Source organism: Chrysoperla carnea, chromosome X (genome assembly GCF_905475395.1).
Source record: "Chrysoperla carnea chromosome X, inChrCarn1.1, whole genome shotgun sequence".
Classification (NCBI taxonomy): Eukaryota; Metazoa; Arthropoda; class Insecta; order Neuroptera; family Chrysopidae; genus Chrysoperla; species Chrysoperla carnea.
In genome coordinates this window covers 18530683-18552807 of record NC_058342.1, presented here as the reverse complement: position 1 = coordinate 18552807, position 22125 = coordinate 18530683, and the positions used below count along the sequence as shown (strand labels likewise).

Below are 22125 nucleotides of genomic sequence, written 5' to 3'. Positions count from 1 at the left end.
GAAACAAAAAATTTGTGGAAAATTATTTTGGTGAAATTTTTAATTAGACCCAAATCCCCTGTTTCTTTCGAGTCGTAAGTGTTTTAGTTTGTCCGGGGGGAAAACAGTACCAACTTTTCTCTCTTTAAAAAGTTAAAAAAAACTTTTTGAATAAATTAAAAAATCTGGTTTGCGCTTCTTTTTTTTGAGTATTCAAACAAACGAAAACACTTACGAGTATAATATTGTTGAGGGGGGGTGACGGAGTGAGTCATCATTGTGTAAAAATTAAAAACGAGATAGAATTAACGAATTGTAACGAGAACCGAAAAAATATTTACGATTAATATTTTTTTTTTTTAATATAAATTTTTTTGAAAAAAACTGAAAATTTGTGTGAATTTCAAAAAGGTGTATTACAGTTTTACACGTATTGATTTTTTTTACCGAGTACGTTTTCTTTGAAAATATCCTCAAGTTACCACAAAAAAATTGAATAAGTTATGTCGAAAAACAAATTATTTAAACACATATAATTATGTTTTTTATTGGTTTCATTTTTTTTGAATATTTTTCGACATTTGTTGCAATAAAAAAGCTAATATGAAGATTTCCAAAGAATATTTTAGAAAGCTTTTTATTAGTTGTCACCGGTCTCTTGGGGTTCATCGGCTTCACCCTGTGTATCACTTGTCCACAACGTCAAGTTGTCTCGAAGCAGCTGCATAATAAGTGTGCTGTCTTTGTAGGAGTCTTCATTTAAAGTGTCCAATTCGGCTATCGCATCATCGAAAGCCTGAGAAAATAAAAAAGAAATTTTGATTTAGTTTTCTGGTAAAATATTTGTCAATTCACATTTTATGCTTCCAATAGCAATTTTTAAGTTTTTGTCTGCTAATATTGCCATAATAATACTGTCAAGATGAGTGCTACAACAAGTTTTTGATAACACAGGCCTGGAGAATTTTTTTGCAGGTGCATGGGTTATTTTTGGTAAATTAAATGTTCATTATAGTACTGAACCGATAAAAAATATCCATTTTCTTTTGCATGGTGACTGTTTTTCCAAAATTAAATTCTCTGCTTTTCCATGTCTTACAGGTGAATAATTAAAAATTCCCTGACCAAATTAGTACTTTTAAATTGCTTTGAGAAAAAGTGGAACAAATATTTTACAAATAGCAAAATGATAAAATTCCCTGACTTTTCTAGTAGAATTTGAATTCTCAGACGTTTTTAGATTTTCCAGTAATGTGACCATCTTGTTTTACCGCGTCAGATTTCCTTACAAAAATCATTAAAAAAAAAATTCAAGGGATTAGGAAGAGATGATACTGACTCACAACAAAAACATTTCGAAGTGATTTATAAAAATATATAATCTGGGCAATTGTCAGTAATACATTTAGTGTAGGCACTGAGTGGGTTCCATATGCATTTATAGGTCCTACCGAACAAGAAATGTATTTCGACGTATTTTGTCCCGCTGATCCGTGCAATAGTCATCTGATCAAGAAAATTAGAAGAATAGTAGGAAAATACTGGTAAAATATTGAATGTTTATTTACCAGCTAATAATAGTAGCCAAATCTAAATTTTGATAGAAAAAATATACCTGGAAATCTGAATTATGCATCTATAAGAGTACCGGGGCAATAGTCAGTAGAGCAAGCTCATTAGACAAAATAAGCCGAAAATACTTGAAATCAGTAGCCAATAGAATGTACACTGTTTCAAAGCAAAACAAATGTTAATAAATATGTCTACCCACAATTTCCAGATATTTGCCGAAGACGCCAGTTATATTTTATACTTTGAAAGGACGCGGCCTCAGAGACCCGCACTTATTAAAGAATCTAAAATTCCTGAATTTAGCACTTAATGGAATTTATACTTTTCCAAAACAAGATAAAATTCAATAAATTGGCTGCATTCAATTTGTAGATATTCGTAGAAAGCCAGTTATATTTTATATTTTGAAAGAACGCGGCCTCAGAGACCCCCACTTATTAAAGAATCTAAAATCCCTGAATTTAGCACTCAATGGAATTTATACTTTTCCAAAACAAGGTAAAACTAAATAAATATGGCTGCATTCAATTTTTAAATATTAGTAGAAAGTCAGACGTATTTTGTATCCTGAAACGGATAAGATCCATCTCTGCACGGAAGCTTTTTAAGGCAATATGAAATTTTCTTCGAATTATATTTTGAACTACAAAAGTTTAAGCTGGATTGGACAACAACTATTTCAGGTTAAAACTGAAATAAAAATAAAATTTAGCGTTTCTTTTTTAACACTCAATAAAATTTGTGTAAGCATAAAATGTGTAATAGTTTTTGGATAAAATGATAAATAATTTTGAAATAATTACCTGTTTTGCAAGTTGGCAAGCCCGATCTGGTGAATTAAGAATTTCATAATAGAAAACGGAGAAATTGAGTGCCAATCCTAATCTGATTGGGTGAGTTGGTGTCATTTTTGACTTTGATATTTCGAATGCATCTTGGTATGCCTTTTGTGAATCTTCGACAACGGTGTTTCGTGTATCGCCTGTAGCTACTTCTGCTAAATATCTGTAGTAATCACCTTTCATTTTCAAATAAAAAACTTTTGATTCAGCGTTACTGGCTTTTGGAATTAAATATTTGTCCAAAAGACCCAATACATCGTAACATATTTCACGTAATTCTTTTTCAACTTTTTCACGGTATTCTTTTGCCATCAATTGTTTACGTTCAGAGCCTTCGGTTTTTTGTTCAATTGATGAGATTACACGCCATGACGATCTACGGGCACCAACGACATTTTTGTAAGCGACACTTAATAGATTTCGCTCTTCATTTGACAATTCAACACCAGTTTCAGTCACAGCCTGTAAACAACAAATGCAAAATTTTTGATACCAAAAACAAAGAAACAAATTTTGGATGATTGTCAAAATATTTTTTTTGGATCAGTAGATCAAATTTGTCTAACATTGTCTTATCTCAGAAGAACGAAAGTTTATATTAAGCATCATGAAAAAAAAATTTTGTTCACTAGAAATTGAATTAAAATCGTGGAAAACATGATAAATAAATTTTCATAATTAAAAAAATTATCAAAATAATTTGTCAATTTTAAAAATGATTGATTAATCACAGCATCGTCTGTCCTAGAAATATATTTCGATATCGAAAAATTAATATTGTTATGTACAGAGTGAATCACTTAAAACGAGCGAATATAATTTCAGCATTTCAATTATCATAGAAATAACTCTCCTCTAAATTTACGAAGAAATTAGATTAAGAAAAAAAGTTTTTTTTAGACTGTCCAAACTTTTTTTAGAGGGGTAGATTCACCCAAAAAAGATTATATTTTTGAAATTTTTAAAAAATCGTGCATAAAAAAAAAAACCATAGAAATAATAAAATTAACTTTTTAAAGATTTACTGTCTAGTTTTGAGTCTCACAACTAAACATTTTGTGTCGCACCAGCTCAAATTCATTTTTTGGAAGACGCTCTCTGCAGTGGGCAAAATGAACCAAAAATACCATTAAAATTTTTTTATATAAACTTTAAACGGCTAAGTGGCCGAGCGGATGAAGGCGGCATTACCTTTACCTGTTCAGCTACTTAGACGGAGGTGGCGGGTTCGAATCCAGGCAGCGGCAGTGTGAGCAATTGATCATATTGTCGTCGCTTGGATAAGAACGAAGTAACCGAGTCCACCCACGTCATAAAATTTAATTGTATATATAATATTCGAATGTAGTTGAAATAAATAGAAATTTAAAATAATTATATGGGTGGCCTCTGTGATAGACGTATATGTCCGACAAACAGGGGTTAAACCCCATTTATTTTTTAGTTTATTATTATTATAAACTTGAAATATTCAAAAAGCGTTTTTTTGAAATTCTTAATGAAAACTACTACTAAAAAAAATAATTGTTAATATACCTTGTACATACTGAATTATCTCATTGAAGATTTGAAAGAGCGGTAAATCAACTGATAAGTAAAAGTTTGGATTTTAAAAACGAAACTTCTTTTTTTCGTGTAAAAATATGTTCAAAAAAGAGTTAATTTGCGGACATTTTTTTTTATAAATTCGTCTGTTTACGATTGCTTAAAAACAAAACGAAATTCTGGACTGAAATTTTAAAAGATCTGTGTGGATAAATTTATTAATAAATTTTCCCAGAATGACTCTGTAGGTACGTATGAAAAATGATGTATCAATATTATTTTTAGATATATAATTTAATAATAATTAAAAAAATATGATTGATATTCAAAATTTCATTAACTGATTAAATAATAAATTTTTATTTATTTTTGTAAAATTACCAAACATGATCTAATTGGTTGTAGTGACGAATATATAACGCATAATTTACTATCTCTTTTTTGAAGGTATACATAACCACATATTTTTTAGTCTATAAGTGATCTATAATTAGCAGATCGTCTTATAAAATTAGCATATATCTTTGTCATATCACATTTGTGAATCAACACAGTGCTAAAAAATTGTTTCGCGTAAATTCACCTTGATAAACTTCAAAAAAAAAAAATTAATTTTAGATATAACTAGCAGCCCAACCCGGCGTTGCTCGGGTTATAAAATACATTGCATGTTTAATGGTATAAATAATATTAATTATTTAAGGATCTATTTTTTAACGTAAATATTATAGATTTCTATTTTAGATATTGAGACACTTATTCGACCATTAAACATACGGTGTATTTAGAGTATATCAAATTAATTAATTAATTAAAGAATAATCATAAGTTAAAATAGAAAACCCCTTAGTAAATGGAAAATTTACGACTGAAGACGGTGGCTGACTCAAGTCGCCGAGAGAGCCTCCTTTTATACCCTGAGGTTGTTCTAGAGGCTTCTGGTTAAAAGAATATCGATAGAAGGGTTTTATTCTATTCTTATTAGCTTCTATTGTTCTTTTTCTTGTTAGAAAATAATAATATAATAAAATTTATATCCAGACAAAATATTTTAATATAAATAACTTACTTTTAGCAATAAAATATTTAAATTTCGGAAGAAGGCCTAGAAAGTTCGTGTCTGATTCTGGCTTGATACTGATCGTCGAGATATGGTATTAACAGGTCTAGGCGGTCAGTTTAAAGTTTATCATGATTATGTTGGTCGGTTTAAACAAACTTTCTGGATCAGTTCTAGAACTAGCAAGAATTTTCTAGAAAATTTCGTATCGATTTTGACCGCATTTTGGAACTATCTAGATCATTTCAAAAATTTGTTCTGAAAATTTTTTCACATTTTTGCCACCCAAAAAGGTAAAAATGGGCATATCTGAGTTCCATGACCCCATCTCATACTCTAGCTACAACTTTTGTCTGAAAACTTTATTGATCGGACTCTTCTGTTCGAAGCTCAAGGAAATCGAAATTTTCATGTTCAATTCGAATTTCGAGTTTAAAAATGCTTATATCTTTTTTTCCTTACATCGGATTTTCAGCCATTCACAAGGATAATTAAGATTAATTTAGAAAACTAATATTCATTAGTTAGTATGACAAATATTTTCCGATACAGAAAAGTTTAAAAGTTGTAAATCTTTAGGTATCAATATTTCAAAAATTATGGTATACATCGAAAAATTTTACTCTTTTAATTTTCCCAAATTCTAACAGTATCCATCCTCAAAATTTGAAACGTAAGTCTCAAATATTTTCACAAGCGAAAAAAGATGGAAATATTTTTTAATATTCCAAAAATTAATAATTGTTTTAAAATTTAATACTTTAGTATTCTAATTAGAAATATAACTTTTTTTTTTTGGTTTTAATTCAATAAAAAATTGATTTGAAAAAATTATAAATTTTTAACGACTTTCAGCGAAGGTCAAACTCAATAATTCATACATAAACTCTGATATATATTTTCTACGATACATTTTTTTAAAAACTTTTTTTTTGCATAATAAAAATTTTTATCACTTGAAAAATGAACTAAGATATTAATGAGTGTGACATCATTTAAAATCAGGGTGAAATTGAGTGTTATTTAAGGTTTTGCGACCACTACCATTATATTTATTTCCTAGCTATTTTGTGACATAGAAATTTTTGATTTGCCTAGCGTGTCTCGATTTTTTTAAAGTACTTGAAATAAAATCCAAATTTTATCATTTCAAAAATAAAATTTTTCATTTTATTGTTTTTCACTAACTATTAGATCAGTTGGTTGGTCGCCCTATTATAACTTTGTTGGTTAAGGCGTAACCAATTCCGTACGCGGTATGCTTAAGGTAGCAGGTTTTATTCTCGCCGTCGCAACAAAATTAATTTTATTATTGTTGTGATGGGCTGGTGTAGTACATGGTATATGCATGAAGGAGGTGCACTCAGCCTCTGAACTTGAGAAGCTGATAAATGAAATTATCAGCGGAAAGGTGGTAAAGCACATATATGGTATCACAATGTGCTCTATAGCCTACGTGTGTCCTTTCGTATAGAGCCAATATAACCTAACCTATTTATTAAGTCAGAATACTTTTTTTAAATAACTTTTTCTATAATCGACAACAGTTGGTCAACTGAAAAAGAAATAAAAACTTTAACAAGGTTTATTTCGAGAAAGAAAATCTTATCGATTTTTAACGAATAATGATATAATGGCAAACTAGGTCATTTATATTGTATTTAAGTGTACATTATAGCCTAGTAGATAACAGAGCGCTGTTGAAAACTTTTGTAAATACATAAAGTTTACAATGATATTCAGATCATGTTTCCGTTCGGAAATCTGGTTGTATAATAAAAAGGAAAATTCAACATTTTCCAACAACAAAAAATATTCAGGAAGTTTTTTTCACTAAGAATGATATTTTTAGTTCAAATTATCCGTTTCTTGATATCTTTAAAATAGACACAAATAGTTAAGGTCATAAAAACATGCTGGGTACACTTCTTATATATTATTACTAGCTCGATACCCGCCCGCTGCAAAGTAAAAAACTACCGCTTTATAGTCTCCAGCTCACTTGATATGCACAGTTTTCAATTTTGTTCAAGGTAAAATAGTCATAATACAATGAGTATATCAGAAAAGTTGGCCATAAATGGTTTGACATTTACTATTTTTAATTTTTACAGAAATCTTTAAAATAGTAAATGTCAGATTAAATTTTATTTTTTTAAAAATATATCTTTATAAATTATACCTCATGTGTTATTCTGATGTATGAGCTATATTGCTACAGTTTCATTAAAAACCATTCGCTAGTTTTAGCGTGAAAACGTCCCCATAAGTTTGATGGCAAATATCTTTTTAATTTGCGGGCAACTAATTTTGATTTTTCTTAACATCTACTCAAAATTTTATTCCATTGTGCAAAAAATTGAGAGTTTACGGACATTCTATCTCAAAACGAATTATTATTTGTAAATGGAAATAGTTAATTCAATTTCTTTTTGACTATACGGTTTTACGGTACATGTCTGTATAATTTATGTACTCTCCAAAGCTTTTACTTTTTTTATTGAATAATTCTTTTTAATGCGATGCTTTGAACAATAAACACAAAAAAAAAATAGAATTTCTATGAATTAAATTTTTCCTCTTCGGTGTAACAATTCCCGAGTGTTTAGTAATTAAATAAAATGCGCGTCTGATTAGAATTTTAAAATACTGAAAAATAATTATTTTTAATTAAAAAAATCCAGACTTATCCTATTATATATGTATGGGGAATAAATTTATAACTCTCTAATTCATCCCGAAGGAATAATCAAAAGGGTGTATGAATGATGTACAGTTTATGTGAATTCATATAATTTATATTAAAAATTTAATAATTGTCAAATCTGGATAATCGGAAAAATTCTATAAGTGACAGTCATTTTAACTTTCTAATGCCTTAAATAAGTTTGAAACAGGAACGTCTGTAATAGAAAGTAGTTTTTCCTTTTTTCCACCTTGAACCTTTATAACTGAAACTACTACTTGCCAGACATTCGAGGGTTATTTAACATATAACCGGCCAGTGGTCGAGCGGTCTAAGGCGTTAATCTTTGACCGTTTGGCTACTGACTGGGAGGTTGCAGGTTCGAAACATATTCAAATTATGATCCATTTTTACACAACTGCGCGACGCGAATGAATGGTAATGTGTTTATCAATTAATACATGTATGTTTCTATGTGACGCACTAGAAAGACAAAACGCGTGGACCAATTTTGATGACTCAATCGATTTGTATTTATCTTGCGACGGTCACTGAAACAATGGCAGTAATGAAAATCAATATGGCGACCACCAGACGCCATATTGTGAAAAAGAAAAAAATGAAAAACCGCTCGGTCTCTAGTGCGCCACATGGCGCCGGAAGTGACGATATTCTTAATAATCAAAAAATAGGTGTAACAGCATAAAAATCACTATCTTTCCGGGCATACATATTATTTTTAGAGTCGAACTCGAAAAAAAGGTAATAATGGTCAATAAGGAGCCATATCTGGGGCCCATTACATTTAAATGATCTTGACGGGCGGAAAATTGTGCTTATGTACTCTAGTTACAAATTTTGTCTTTTTTATAGCGTGCTATAAAAACTTTTTATAGCGTTTAGAGGGGTCAGCTCTGTTCAAAGCTATACTCAAACTGTTCGCTTCAAATTTCGCGCTTAAAAAACTGGTGACTGGGCTATAATAAGATTCACTTTTGTACCTTTATAAGCGAGAAACTTGATTTAGTGAAACACTTGCATAGACGTAAGAAAATTGAGGACCCTTGAATTTTCGCTTACTCAAATTCGACAGTATTTTCAAAATCTTAAAAAATTCACACTCTTTTACTAAAAAACTGAAATTTTAGTCTCTTAATTGTAGATTTTCATAAGTTATAGGAAATTTTGAATTTAAAACTAACTCTGTAAAAATTTTATGTGGGTGATATGAAAAGAACTATTTTTCCCAATGGATTTAAACTTTTAAAAGCATTTACGCGAAAATTCATATTGAAAACATTTTATAGATTCAATAGATTCTGAAAATATTTTTTCCGAGAAAATTATAGAAATGTAGTTATTCAGAAAAAGCTCGTTTTATTAAAGCAACAATGTAAACTCACTGTCAAAAAAAGTGCCACAGTTAAAACATTCTAAGCGTACTCATCATATGTTATGTTATAATAGTAACACTTAGAATGTTTTAAAACGAGCATTTTTTGTGACATTGAGTATACTTAGCTGAAAATTATACATATTTTGAAAATGTTTTGTTTTCACAGATTTAAAAGTAATTACATGAAAATTTATATTGAAAACATTTTAGTCCAATAGATTTTCAATGTTATAGTTTTTCCGAGAATATTATAGAAATGCAGTTATTTCGAAATAGCTCGTTCTATTTCTGTTTTAAATGTAATTATCTGAAAATTTATTAATTTTCATATTCAATTATTCGAAAATTAAAATTGAAAACCTACAAACCATTTTCAACACATAAATTTTCCTAGAATTTGTAGATAGAAAAACAATTATTTCGATAAGGGTCGTATTTTATTTCTGAAAAATTCCACATTTTTTATTGAAACAAGTGAAAAGAAACAATTAACTCAGTCAATTGTTTTTTTTTTCACTTGTTATAATTATTATTTATATACAGTAAATAAGAAAAATGCCGAGATAACAGGAAACAATTTCTCTTAATAAAAAAAAACAAAACCCAAACATATTAGTAATAATATGTGCGGGGTGACGTAACTTTCTAGTAATGTTTGTAAATTAAAAAATATAAAGAAAAAAAAATTAACTGAAATGATTCATCGATTATAAGGAGTTTTATTACTAATCAGAGGTAATTCATTTATTTCATAAAATAATTGCATTCATTTATTATTCATTCATCAAATGTTTATATTACACTAAATTAGTACTAGCTCGAACCGTACGGAATTTCCCTGTACGATACCCGTGGCTTTTGGATTTTTCAAAGGACCTATTGTTCAATGTAGGCCTTGAGATGTGTACATCACGAAAATGTGTTTCAAAATTGTCTAAACACCCTCAAATTTTCAAGTTATTATTTTTTACTCAAATTCGAATCACGGATACATTTTCGCATATGTAGTATTAACCCTCGTTCATCGCGTGATAAGCACGGCGCCTCAATAAAATTTTTTTTCTATAGAATAACTACACTGTACTACAAAAAAAAAAAAAAAAAAATGAAAGGACTTTTAAAGCGATCTGGCATACACTGTAGGTCTTGGTGAGTACATCATGAAAATGTGTTTCAAAACTGTCTAACACCTCCAAATTTTCTAATTATGGTTGAAAAATCGTTTTTCGTGGGCTCCGCGCATTTAAACAATTGTAACTCCGTTAATTTTTAATCGATTTTCGATTGCTTAACGGTTTTGAAAACTAGAAACATTGAGCTTTCGGAGCATATATTTATTTATACTTTCTACAAAAAAATTAGGACATTTTATAAAAGTTATTTAAGATTTATCCATTTTTTTCATCTTTTTGACAGTTTTTCAATTTTCTTACAGTTATTATCAAAATATATTCTATCTCGAGTAAAAAATGCTACGGGTTATAAAAATCGATTGAAAAATGTTCAAATTACAACGCTTTCTGTAATAAGATAAGAATAATTTTGTAAGGAGATGCCAACAAAAATTTTCTTTTTCATGATTTCAAATTAAGCTTAAAAAAGCTTCTTTTTTCATATCAATAGGACCATTATTATCGAACTTACAGGTACAGCCCATAAAAAATCATTCAAATTTGTAAATATAGGGGTTCAATATTGAATTTTATTTAAGTCATTGTCTATTAAAGTTCGTTTCCGGATAAGTTGACGCACCTATTTATTACATAATCGTTATCAAATTTTTGTTTTTTTGAAAATTTTACAAATGATATTTACTTAACAACTTCTTAAATTTAATTTGCATTTTTATCAGTTTAGTTTAAAGAGGCTATTTTATTGACTATTTTTATATAAAACAAGTGAAAACAAACAATTGACTGAGTAAATTGTTGAAAAACCATGTATAGACAGTTTGATGACGCAATCGTTTGTTTTTTAACGTCACGTAAGTAAAAAAGATATCCACTTTTATATAGCCACCAAATTCGTGGGTAAACAGCGATGTATACAAAAAAAAATGTTTGAAAAAAAAGTTTTTTTTTTTTATAAGAAACATTTACTTTTACACTTTTGTTTTATGTCTAAGGGTTTACAAGATGGGTCCCAAACCCAATTGACCTATGTTGCTCACTTACGAACTCGACCTCACTTCTTATGTCAAAGCACGCTATAAAAAGCTTGATATCTCTTTTCGTTTTTGAGTTATCGTGCTAACGGACAGACAAAGAGATAGCCAACCAGAAATGGACTAATTAGGTGATTTTATGGACACCTATACCAAAATTTTGTTCATAGTATCAATATTTTTAAACTTTACAAACTTGGGACCAAACTTATTCTACTATGATATATAGTTCATAACATGGTATAAAAATGCGCTAAAAATGATGATGACAAAAAAAAATTTGTAATCAATGGGCTTCATTGTTAAAAATTATGATATATATGAAATATATCATAGTATATTAAGTTTAGTCCCAAGTTTATAACCCTTAAAAATATTGATGCAACGATCAAAATTTTGGTATAAGTGTTCATAAAATCACCTAATTCTGTCTATCAACACGATAATTCAAAAACAAAAAATGATAACAAGCTGAAATTAGAGCGTGCTCAGGACATAAAAAGTGAGGTCAAGTTCGTAAATGGACAACATAGGTCCATTAAATGCAAAAAATGTTCCTTATCAAAAAATAAACAACTTTCGTTTGAAACATTTTTTCGTAAACATCACTGTTTACCCGTTAGAGCGCAAATTATATAGTATGTATTATATGAAAATATTAGTTATGTATGTGTGACATGTATGTATGTGTAATGTGACAGTGTAATCAACACTGTCTATGCATGGTATTTCAACAAGTAATTCAGTCAATTGTTTGTTTGCACTTGTTTTATATAAAAATAGTCAATAACCTAGCCTCTTTAAATTTCTAACGGAAATGGCTAATTTTGACTTCAAGATTTCAAGGACATTTTGACTTCAAAGAAACGGACATTTTGATACAGTAAAAAAAAAATAATTTCATTGGTTACCAGTGTATTCAGCGCATTGTTTGATATAAAAAAGAATCAATAAACTAGCCTTTTGAAAAAAAAGTAAACTCGTCTCATCTATGTACTTTGTTCATGAATTTATCTCAACTGATAAAAATGCAAATTAAATTTAAGAGAATGTTAAGTATCATTTATAAAATTTTCAAAAAAATTGATAACGATTATGTAATAAATAGGTGCGTCAACTTATCCGGAAACGAACTTTAATAGACAACAGTGGGTGTCAATCTACATAGTGTTTTGTGTTACACGTTTAGTTAGTTGGTAACGGAAATACTGATCGTAGAAACAACAAAATTTTGATTCAAATGTATATAAAATTGTTTTTAATTCCACAAAATCAAATTAATACGAAAAATTCAATTTTCCCAATTTTTTTTTTTTTGTCAATTTTTTTCTGGCCTAATGTGTTTCTTTTCTTAATATCTCAAGAATCCTCTCTCTCTTAAATTATATTAAAATTAAAAGATATACAAATCGATTGACGTAACAACCATCAAAATCAGGCCACGCGTTTGGTTTCTAGAGTGTCGCAAAGGAACAAACATAAATCCCTATATATTACAAATGTGAAAGAAAGGATGTTTGTTTGTTTGTTTGTTACACTTTCAGGCAAAAACTAGCGAATGGTTTTTAATGAAACTACACAGCAATATAGCTCATACATCAGAATAACACATGAGCTATAAATTATAAAGATTTAGATATTAAAAAAATAAAAATAATTTAATCTGTTATTTAGTATTTTAAATTTTTACAGAAATCTTTAATTTGTGGTTCGAAGTGCTGATCACAGATGGATCAGAGCTATGACCATCATTTTTAACAATAAATTAAAGATTACTGTACAAAATTTTAAATAGTCAATTTCACAATTCATGGCTACCTTTTTTAATATACTCAATGAATTATGACTACTTTACAATTTAAAAAATTAAAAACTGTGCATATCTTTTAGCTGTGTAAAACAATCCCTTCAAGTGTTATGAAACGTTAATAAGTGAGATCGAAAGAGGTGGAGGCTATAAAGCGGTGGTTTTTACTTTTAAGTCCAGTGAAGTGGGCGGGTATCAAGCTAATACATACATAAATACATAAGTACTATTATCACTCCTTTGCGTCACGCAGTCGGGTATAGAACAGCAAAACTTTGGAGGGGTATCATAGTAAAAGCTACGGTAGCTTACATGAAGGGAGGAGTTTTACAGAAGCTGAAATACCAAATATTTCGCCTTTAATTTAAATGAATACTTTTTCTCAATTCGAAAATTTTAATCTCTTGTCAAAAGAATTAAAAAAAATTTTTTCGATAATTTATAACCAAAAAAATTTGCTTTACTTTTTGCAAAAAGTAACTAAATAAGAATTTTACATGATTATTTCGTACATCCTGTCTAGTAGAAGTATAAAGGTAATAAAAATATGGTATTTAAGATATTTATATACTTTTAATTGTCATTTTCAATTAAATAATTACTGATATTTACTATCATTGACAGTAGCAAAATATCTAATTTTCTAAGAATTTTCATCAATATTTATTTATCTCTACGATAAATTCTTATACTCTGTATATATGAAATATATATCAAGGTATATTAAGTTTAGTCCCAAGTTTGTAATGCTTAAAAATATTATATGAACAAATTTTTGGTATAGATGTTAAATCACCTAATTATTCCATTTCCGATTGTCTGTCCGTCTGTCTGCCAACACGATAACTCAAAAACGAAAAGAGATATCAAACTGAAAGTTTTATAGCGTACTTATGAGCAACATAGATCAAGCGAATCTTGAAAGGTTCGTTGGACTTGTAAATCGTTCGAGGTAGAACAAAAGTTTAAATGTAAAAAAATGTTCCTTATAAAAAAATAAACAACTGTTGTTTAAAATATTTTTTTGTAAACATCACTGTTTAAACGTAAGGGCACAAATTAGATCAAAATTTTGGTGTCCATTTTGTCCAAAACTATAAAAGATAGGGAGTTGTTAGAAAATTTGCAAGTAGCTTCAACTAATGGTTTTGTGAAACATTTTCAAAGCAAGAAAAATAATTCTAGAAAGCATTTCCGAAAGTTGTCGAAATTTTCGAAAACCAAATTAGTGGCGACCGAAAGACGTCATAATTGTATTAATTATTAAACCTCTCCTAATTTATAAAAACTAATGCAAGCACTGATTTTCAACACTTTCTATACAGGGGTATTTTAACAATTAACTCAGTCAATTGTTTCATATCGTATTTAGCGTAGAAAAATACATGAGATAATTTCTTTGAAGATATAAGATGCAAGAAATATATCTATATATGTACCCTTTGTGACGCACTTTTTCCAATAAAAAAGCAACATGTTAAATAAATCGATTACCTGTCGAAACCAGGTAATTCGTTAGAAAATTTCTTATTCTGATCTTAGTAAAATATTTAATTACTTTCATGTTATAATATTTCAATTACGTTTGCTTGAATGCAGGTTTATAAACCACAAATTCTAACTTAGAAATAATATCGATACACGAAATAATTGAATGGAAAATCTTAGTATGACTAACATTCAAGGGGTGGGGTACGAAAATTTCGATAAATAAATAACTAAAATAATATATGAAAATAGTCTATAATCGATATTTGTAAGTTCACGTGGACGAAAGTTGTGGTTTTTCAATCTGCGTTCAAGCAAAAGTAATTATATATAAAATAAAAAATCAGAAAATTCAATAAATAAATAACTTAAATATAGGAAAATATTTTTAATCGATTTTCGAAAGTTCACGTGGACGAAAGATGTGGTTTAAAATCTACGTTCAAGCAAAAGTAATTATATAAATATCATAAAAAAATCAGAAAATTAACTACTGTTCTCGACAGGTAATCTATTTATTTTACGTCGTTATATTATTGGCTTGGCTCCGGGACACTCGAACACTCGAGAATGACGCTGACAAATTAGGCATAATAACTGCGTTTTATCTACTAAACGGTTCAGAACAATTTCTTATCAAAAAACACAATAAAAGCAATAGATGGTACACAAATCTTAACAGGTAATCGAGAAAATCGACGGAAAAAGACCCGGAGTATTGGGTTTTGAAGTTTTCAGCCCTCGCATTCAAAAATGAGACACCATTACAGAAATTTTTTTCCGGTCTTTTTTTCCTAAATGCAAAAACTCAAAATCAAAAGCTTTCCGTGGAAAAGAACTTTTCAGAGGGTTTGCAAATGAGGAAAAATCATTGGAAATACTAACTTGGCCATTGTTAGCTCAATAAGCATATGTCCAAAATCAAACACTCAGAGAACGACCTCGATAGATTTTGTCATGAAGGCGGCGAAACTAGAATACGTCTGTGTTAATGCGAAAGTCTCAAACGACATTTCGGGTGGATTGATTTCCACTCAAGTGTAATAAATAGAAGTGTCGGCCAGGAATATTCTAAAGTTTATTAAAACTGTAAGATTTCTGTAACATCTTTGAAGTGAAGAAGGTATACTAGCAGGCAAAAAAATGCGACAATTCCTTATATATCAGATACCTTTAATTTTGGACTGAATGAATTCGAATCTGATCTTAAAATTGACCAAACTGACCAAATTATTACTTTAAAATTGCTTTGAAAGATATTGGAACAAAAGTTTTACAAATAACGAAAAGAGAAAATCGTAATATTAAATATTTTTTTAAAATAACATTAGCCAGCAAAAATTTTGTCACAGAAATGTAAGTCTACTTTTCGAAAGATTTCGGGCGGAATGAATTCGAATTTGATCTTAAAATTGCTATAGCACGTCACGTTTTTTGAGAAATTCAACCTTAAATATGGAAACAAGTAGCTTTTCTCATATGTACGAAGTCATGTAACACTGGAAAGTAGTATTTATGCCACCATTCATTTCCCTTCTTAAGTGAAAAACCATTTTTAATTTTTCCAATACCTTTAATTTTCTTCAAAAAATCGAATGATAATAATACAATCCTATGCATTTATTATAGGTATAAATATACAGTGAAACCTTGATAATTCGAGCCTCGTTAAGTTGTTATCCTTAGTAAGTCGGAAAAAATGCCATTCCCTTAAGCAAAATCCTGTTTTTTCCCAACGAGATATTGATGGAACATATTTATACTGGTAATCGGAAATAATAGACCCGGAAAAAATTTTTAAAGATTCGGAGTAATGTTGTAAGTACGAGTTGGTTGGGTTGAGTTTGTCCACTATAGAGGAGTTGGTTGGATTCTGAATTTTTTAGCCCTTGCGTTCAAAAGTGGGACACTATTACAGAAATTTTTTCCGAACTATTTTTACCTACACTTTTTTATACTCCTCCGTAAGTCGTATTTAGTAAAATATAATCGCATCTTTCTAAGTCGAAATTTTATCAATTTATTCCTCTATATCTCAGAACTACTTTCTAAGTAAAAAAATTTAATTAACTCGAAATATTTTTGCATTTACCTTGAGGTTCTAGTTATCGAGGTCTCACTGTAATATATTGTAATTATAATAAATATCATATGATTTATTGAAAAGGGAAAAAAATATTGGAAAATTCTAAGTGAATTTATATAAGCGAGAAGGATAAATGATGAAGATTTTCAATTTCTATATGGGATAAAATTACTGTACAGTTCCATTAATTTTTCGAAATACCTCAAAAAAATCAGACATCGATAAAATAGAAGGAAATCATTAAAATGTTGGGTAGAAATCATTGCATGAATCCTTGATAATTCCTGATTTGAGGACATAGATATTTTCTGATAATTTCCGGATTTGCAATATAATTTAAAAAAAAAAAATTCAAAAATGTGTTTTTCGGGAGTTGAAATTTTGATCCTTATATAGCAAAAACTTGAAAATAGCATCGAAAAACATTTTAACATAAAATAATTTATGACAAAATTTAATTTTCAACCTTAAAATTTGATTGATAAAAATTTTCATTCATTGAAAAACAACTTAAACAAAAAAAAAAAATAATTTTCAAGTAACAATTTTCCTATCTCAAGATTACCTAACAGAAAACAATTGAACACGTTTTTAATGTACTGCGCAATATCTCTCCAGCATTGCGTCAAGGTTTTATAGATCATGAAACGTTTTTCCAAAAATTATCTCACTTTTATCATACTTTTTTTTTTTTTTTGCTGAATAACGAAATTATAATTTTTTTATTATCCTATTTTTTGAGGTCATTGTTTCAAGATATCCTACTACTTGAACTTTTCTTGTAAATTTTACGATTTTTATCACATATTCTCCCAAAACTATTTCTTTTAAATTTTAAATAGAGCTCCTGATCATGGAAATTTAGTTATTCATCAGAGCTTTAGGAGCTTTTTGTTATAGAAATAGACTTTTTCACATGTTCTGAACCCAAATTTATTGTTTTTGAGGTACGAATAGTTTATTTCGTAGCGAATTTTTTCTAGTCATTATATTTTTGGAGGATTTTTCTACGAAATTAAAGTGTTTTTATACATTTTGAATACAAATTTGCGTGAATTAACTTTTTTTGAAGCTAATTTCATGGAAATTTACACGCTTTTGAGTTTCAGTGTTGCCAAATATCAGTTCTCAAGCCTAACAGGCGATAAAAACAACTAAAAAAGAGTGTTATCGGAATATTTTTTCAATTTTTATCACAAAATTTTCAATAATTGGAATAAAATATTAAATTATTTGATCATTAAAAAGATTTTTGGCCCACTCAAGGAAGAGTAAGACCAATAGTTCTTAGTGACAAAGCCACTAAGTTGTCAACACTGAATTTACTTCTGGAGCTGTATATGATTAAAGACATTTTACATGTTTTGGATTAAATCATCTCGAAATTAATAAATTTTTAGAATACATTCCAAAAATTTTAGATCAAATTTTATGGGAAATTTTATTTAAAACATGTTTTTAGGGCTAAAATTTTCAGAACAAGCTTTGGACACTAGATGAATACATTTTTTTTGTAAAAAAAGTAGGCATTCAAATCGTTTAGTACAGAATTACGAGTTTTGGAATTTCTCCATTTTAACAAATGTTTTTTTGAACTCAAAAGAATCTTCAAATATTCGCATTTAGAACAAAAGCATATTTTTAGCTATCTTACAAAATATTTCATTTTTATGTCTCAAAATTGATTAATTTTTAATCGAAATTTCAATATAATTGAAAGTTTGGATAGTAACACGTTTTTCTCAAGTATTTTTGATAGTTTTTAGACTTAGGACACGAGCTTTCAAAATTTTCTATACAAAATGTTTGGGAAAGTTTGGTCAACCTTTTCTTTAGTATTTTAAGCTAGAAAATTTTTTTTCTAACCGTTAAATGTATTATTTCGTCTAACTTAGATTATTTAATTGTCACATGTCTCACTTGAGATTTTTTCGACAATTTTTCTGAGGAACCCAAAAATTCGGTTAAGAGCGCCAATTTGATGCTTAAACTTTATTTTTATACTAAAATAGGCCGAAAATTCTGACCAAAATTTCTACTCCTCAAATTTTGGCCAAAAATTGATCTCCTGAACATTCTTAAGCAAAATTCTTTGAGATACTTCAAGTCTTGTGCAAAAAAACATATCTTGTGTACTTTTCACTTTAACGACCGTTAATAATTTGAATCTTTGACATAAGATACACAAAATGGCGTAACTTAATGAAATTTCAAAATTACTCAACAAAAATCCTGAAAAGATACTGCAATACATTTAAAAACTACGAACTTAAGTTTCAAGTGAACCACGTGACTCACACTTAGGTTAGACGAATTTAAGCTGTTTTTGATCTTTAAAAACATGAAATTTTGAACAGAACGTAGCTCGTGAATCCTAATCTCCCCTGACCCCACCCATTCTAAATTTGTTTATTTTGCAATCATTTTCTTGGAAATTAAAACATAACCTTAATATCCTAACATAATTTATGAAATTTGGAAAAAAGTTAAAAGAAAATTACGTTATTAAAAACACTGCTAATAAATTTTTTAGTGTTCTTTTTTAAAGCAAATTAATAAACGCAAGAAAAATTTCAAGAAAAATGCTTACAAAAAAAACCACGTTTTCAATTTCTAGTGAAAAATAAATATGATAAGGAAATTTTATGGAAAATTATGGAAAAAAGTGTACATACCTTCATCGCGGCAGCCATATCATCGTACCGCTCAGCTTGTTCGGCGAGTTTTGCACGTTGAACTAATTCTTCCTTGTCCACAGACATTTTCGATTGTTTTTACAGGGCAAATCTTCTTACTGTAAAAAAAATCGAAAAATACCAAAAATAAATTGAAAAGTTCAAACTATATGAAAAAAACTATATAAGAACGCCAACTTATTAAAAAAATTTCGTCATAGTGATTACTCATACTTATAAAAAAAAAAAAAGCGTCTTCATGAAATAAAAAATGTCACTGAACGATTAATTTCATTATATAATGCAACTTTAAGATGAAAATTGTATGGAAAATCAATTGACTGATGAAAATTAAAGGTATAATATACCCTGGAGAGATATTAATCGATGCAAGCAAGGTTGCAGTAACACACCGTCGTACACCTGCTTTGAAAACTCTCAAATATCAACGAGAAAGAAAATCAATAATTATGGCAATTTAATTAGAAAAATCCGCTTGTTTAATAAAAAACTAATAACAATTGAAACGAAGTTTCAAACAAACTGAATACATCAAAATGGTATTAAAACTTTCTACGTCTCAGAAAACCGGCAAACTTCAAAATGGCGGCTTGACCCAACCCAAAAATACTTTAACCTTGGCAAATAGGATAAATTAAAATGTGGAGACAATTTTTAAATATGCACTAAATCAATCCACTTAAAACACTTAAGCACACAATGCAAAAAAAATTTCTTTTGAAGCTGTTATCCAATTATTGAAACTTATATCCAAGTTTGATTATACAAAAAAAATGCAACTTAAAATATAATAAAAATCCACGTTGCAATAAAAATTTAAAAAATTTAACTTAAAACAATTTTAATTTAAATTATAATTTATATTTTATTAATTTTATAATATTTATACACAATTTAGTAAATTTTATATGAAATCCCACCTTAAAATTCGAAAAACTAATTATTTGTCGCACTTCGACTTCTATCTCTACCAACTCTGATATCTATCGTAATGATTTTGTTCCAAGTGCAATCTGACTCTCATTTCCAGTAATGCTGGTAATTTATAAAAATCTTAAAAAATAAGCAAAATTTGTGTTAAATTGATTAAATCAACTTAAAAAATTATTCTTAATTTAACTGAAACCTTAAATTTCATAAATATATTGAATATAAATAATAATTTATAAAAATCGAGATTAATATTGCGGTTAAATATTTAAAAAATGGCGGTATTTCTACATAGCCTACTTTATATTTGAAATATTTGAATGAAAATTATCAAATATCTTAAACCTTTATAATTAAAATTAATTTATATAATAATTTTATTAATTCTAATATAAAATCGGACAATTTCTTTTGAAAATTTTTATTAAAAAATTAGTTTTTCATCTTCGCTCCTTTTTTAATATCATGGTATGGTATATAGTGACATCTTTGTTTAGTCTAGGCATTAATCTCATGACTATTTTAGGTAAAAGTCATGAATGAATTTTATGAGAATTAATTTCTGTACATTCAAATTAACTTCCGATTTCCTTTTTGTGAACTTTTTTCTCAAATAGTACTTTTTTTATAGAAGAATTCCCGTTGAATTTTTTGTTACTTTTTTGAATAAAATAAAACGTGATGTATGATTCATGATTTTTTGTGGGATACAGGGTTTTGTAAAATTGTCATTTTATAAGTAGGGTGGTTGGATGAGTCATATTTTTTTCAGAATTGAAAGGAATTTATTAAAATTAGTCTGGAATGAGATTTAATACGTTTTATATTGATTCAACTATGAAAATTATTCCTTTAGTACAAAATATCTAAATATTGATACAGTAATCAAGTATTCTTACTTGACAAGTTAAATACAACTACTAGATTTTTGGTAATTTAAAGAAAAATTAGATTTTCAATACCAGAATTTTCAGAAAAAAACCAGTCAAAATAATTTTTCTCTATACATCTCATTTTAGATTTTATGAAAAAAATGGTTGGTAAAAATATCGTAAATTAGAAAAAAAATTCGATGTAAACTGTTTCTCACGATTGTTAAGATAATTTTTTCGGGTTAAAACTTTTCTTCTTCAAAGTTTTCCTTTCAGGAATTTTACACTCAACATTGACCTGTTCTCAGACCACATCCGTTATCTAGTTCCTTGTGGAAATATTTCAGATAAAGGCTTAAAAAGTCCTACTAATACAAATCAAGAGATTTTCAGAGTTAGTAAAACTTTTTAAGTCTTTTGCCTGAAATATTTCCACAAGGGGTACTTTTAAAAAAATATCCGACCATTAAAAATTGCAAAAGAAGTAATTTAACCCCTTTTGTATCAATTTGTCCCCTTTGTAAAATCAATCACAGAATAATATAAATTCACAAATTAGTTTCACGGATAAATTAAAAGAAACATGCTAAAAAAAATCATGCTCAAAATTTTTCCTGCCTTACCGTACTTACTTTATCCTTTTCCATAGTCGATTACCAGTTATTGCATTAAACTACATAGCTCTTTATCGTATCTAGGACTATAGGCGACGCTAGAAGAAAATGATTAAGCGTAGGTAGGTACTACACCAAGGCATGGGTGCCGGGTGGAAATTTTGTAATATTTTCTCTACTTTTTGGGACTGCCAATCTGGGACTTTTAAACAAGATGTATATAAGGTTCACATTAATTCGTAAGTAAACCACAAAATAACATAGTTAACCAATTCTGGGTACCTAGCCACTCTGGCGTAAAAGAATGCGTGAGGTAAACTCTCTGGCACGAAATGGGCTATCCTAAGCACCTCTCTTGCTCAGGTCTGTCATTTCTATAGACAGTTTC

General features: G+C 28.5%; 1 protein-coding gene across 2 annotated transcripts; it reads right to left on the bottom strand.

Annotated features, from left to right (window-relative positions):
* Nucleotides 1–510: 510 nt before the first annotated feature.
* On the bottom strand, nucleotides 511–20331 carry LOC123302157 (14-3-3 protein zeta). Of its 2 annotated transcripts, none has more exons than XM_044884978.1 (4): nucleotides 20242–20331; nucleotides 19301–19419; nucleotides 2355–2855; nucleotides 511–775 (listed from the first exon to the last, which is right to left on the bottom strand). In XM_044884978.1, exons 2-4 carry the CDS (start codon nucleotides 19385–19387, stop codon nucleotides 620–622), a joined length of 744 nt encoding a protein of 247 aa, XP_044740913.1. In that variant the 5' UTR covers nucleotides 19388–19419; nucleotides 20242–20331; the 3' UTR covers nucleotides 511–619. The 2 variants fall into 2 exon arrangements, with proteins under 2 accessions (XP_044740913.1, XP_044740914.1); XM_044884979.1 differs by lacking the exon at nucleotides 20242–20331 and adding an exon at nucleotides 19669–19786.
* Between the last annotated feature and the right edge of the window lie 1794 nt (nucleotides 20332–22125).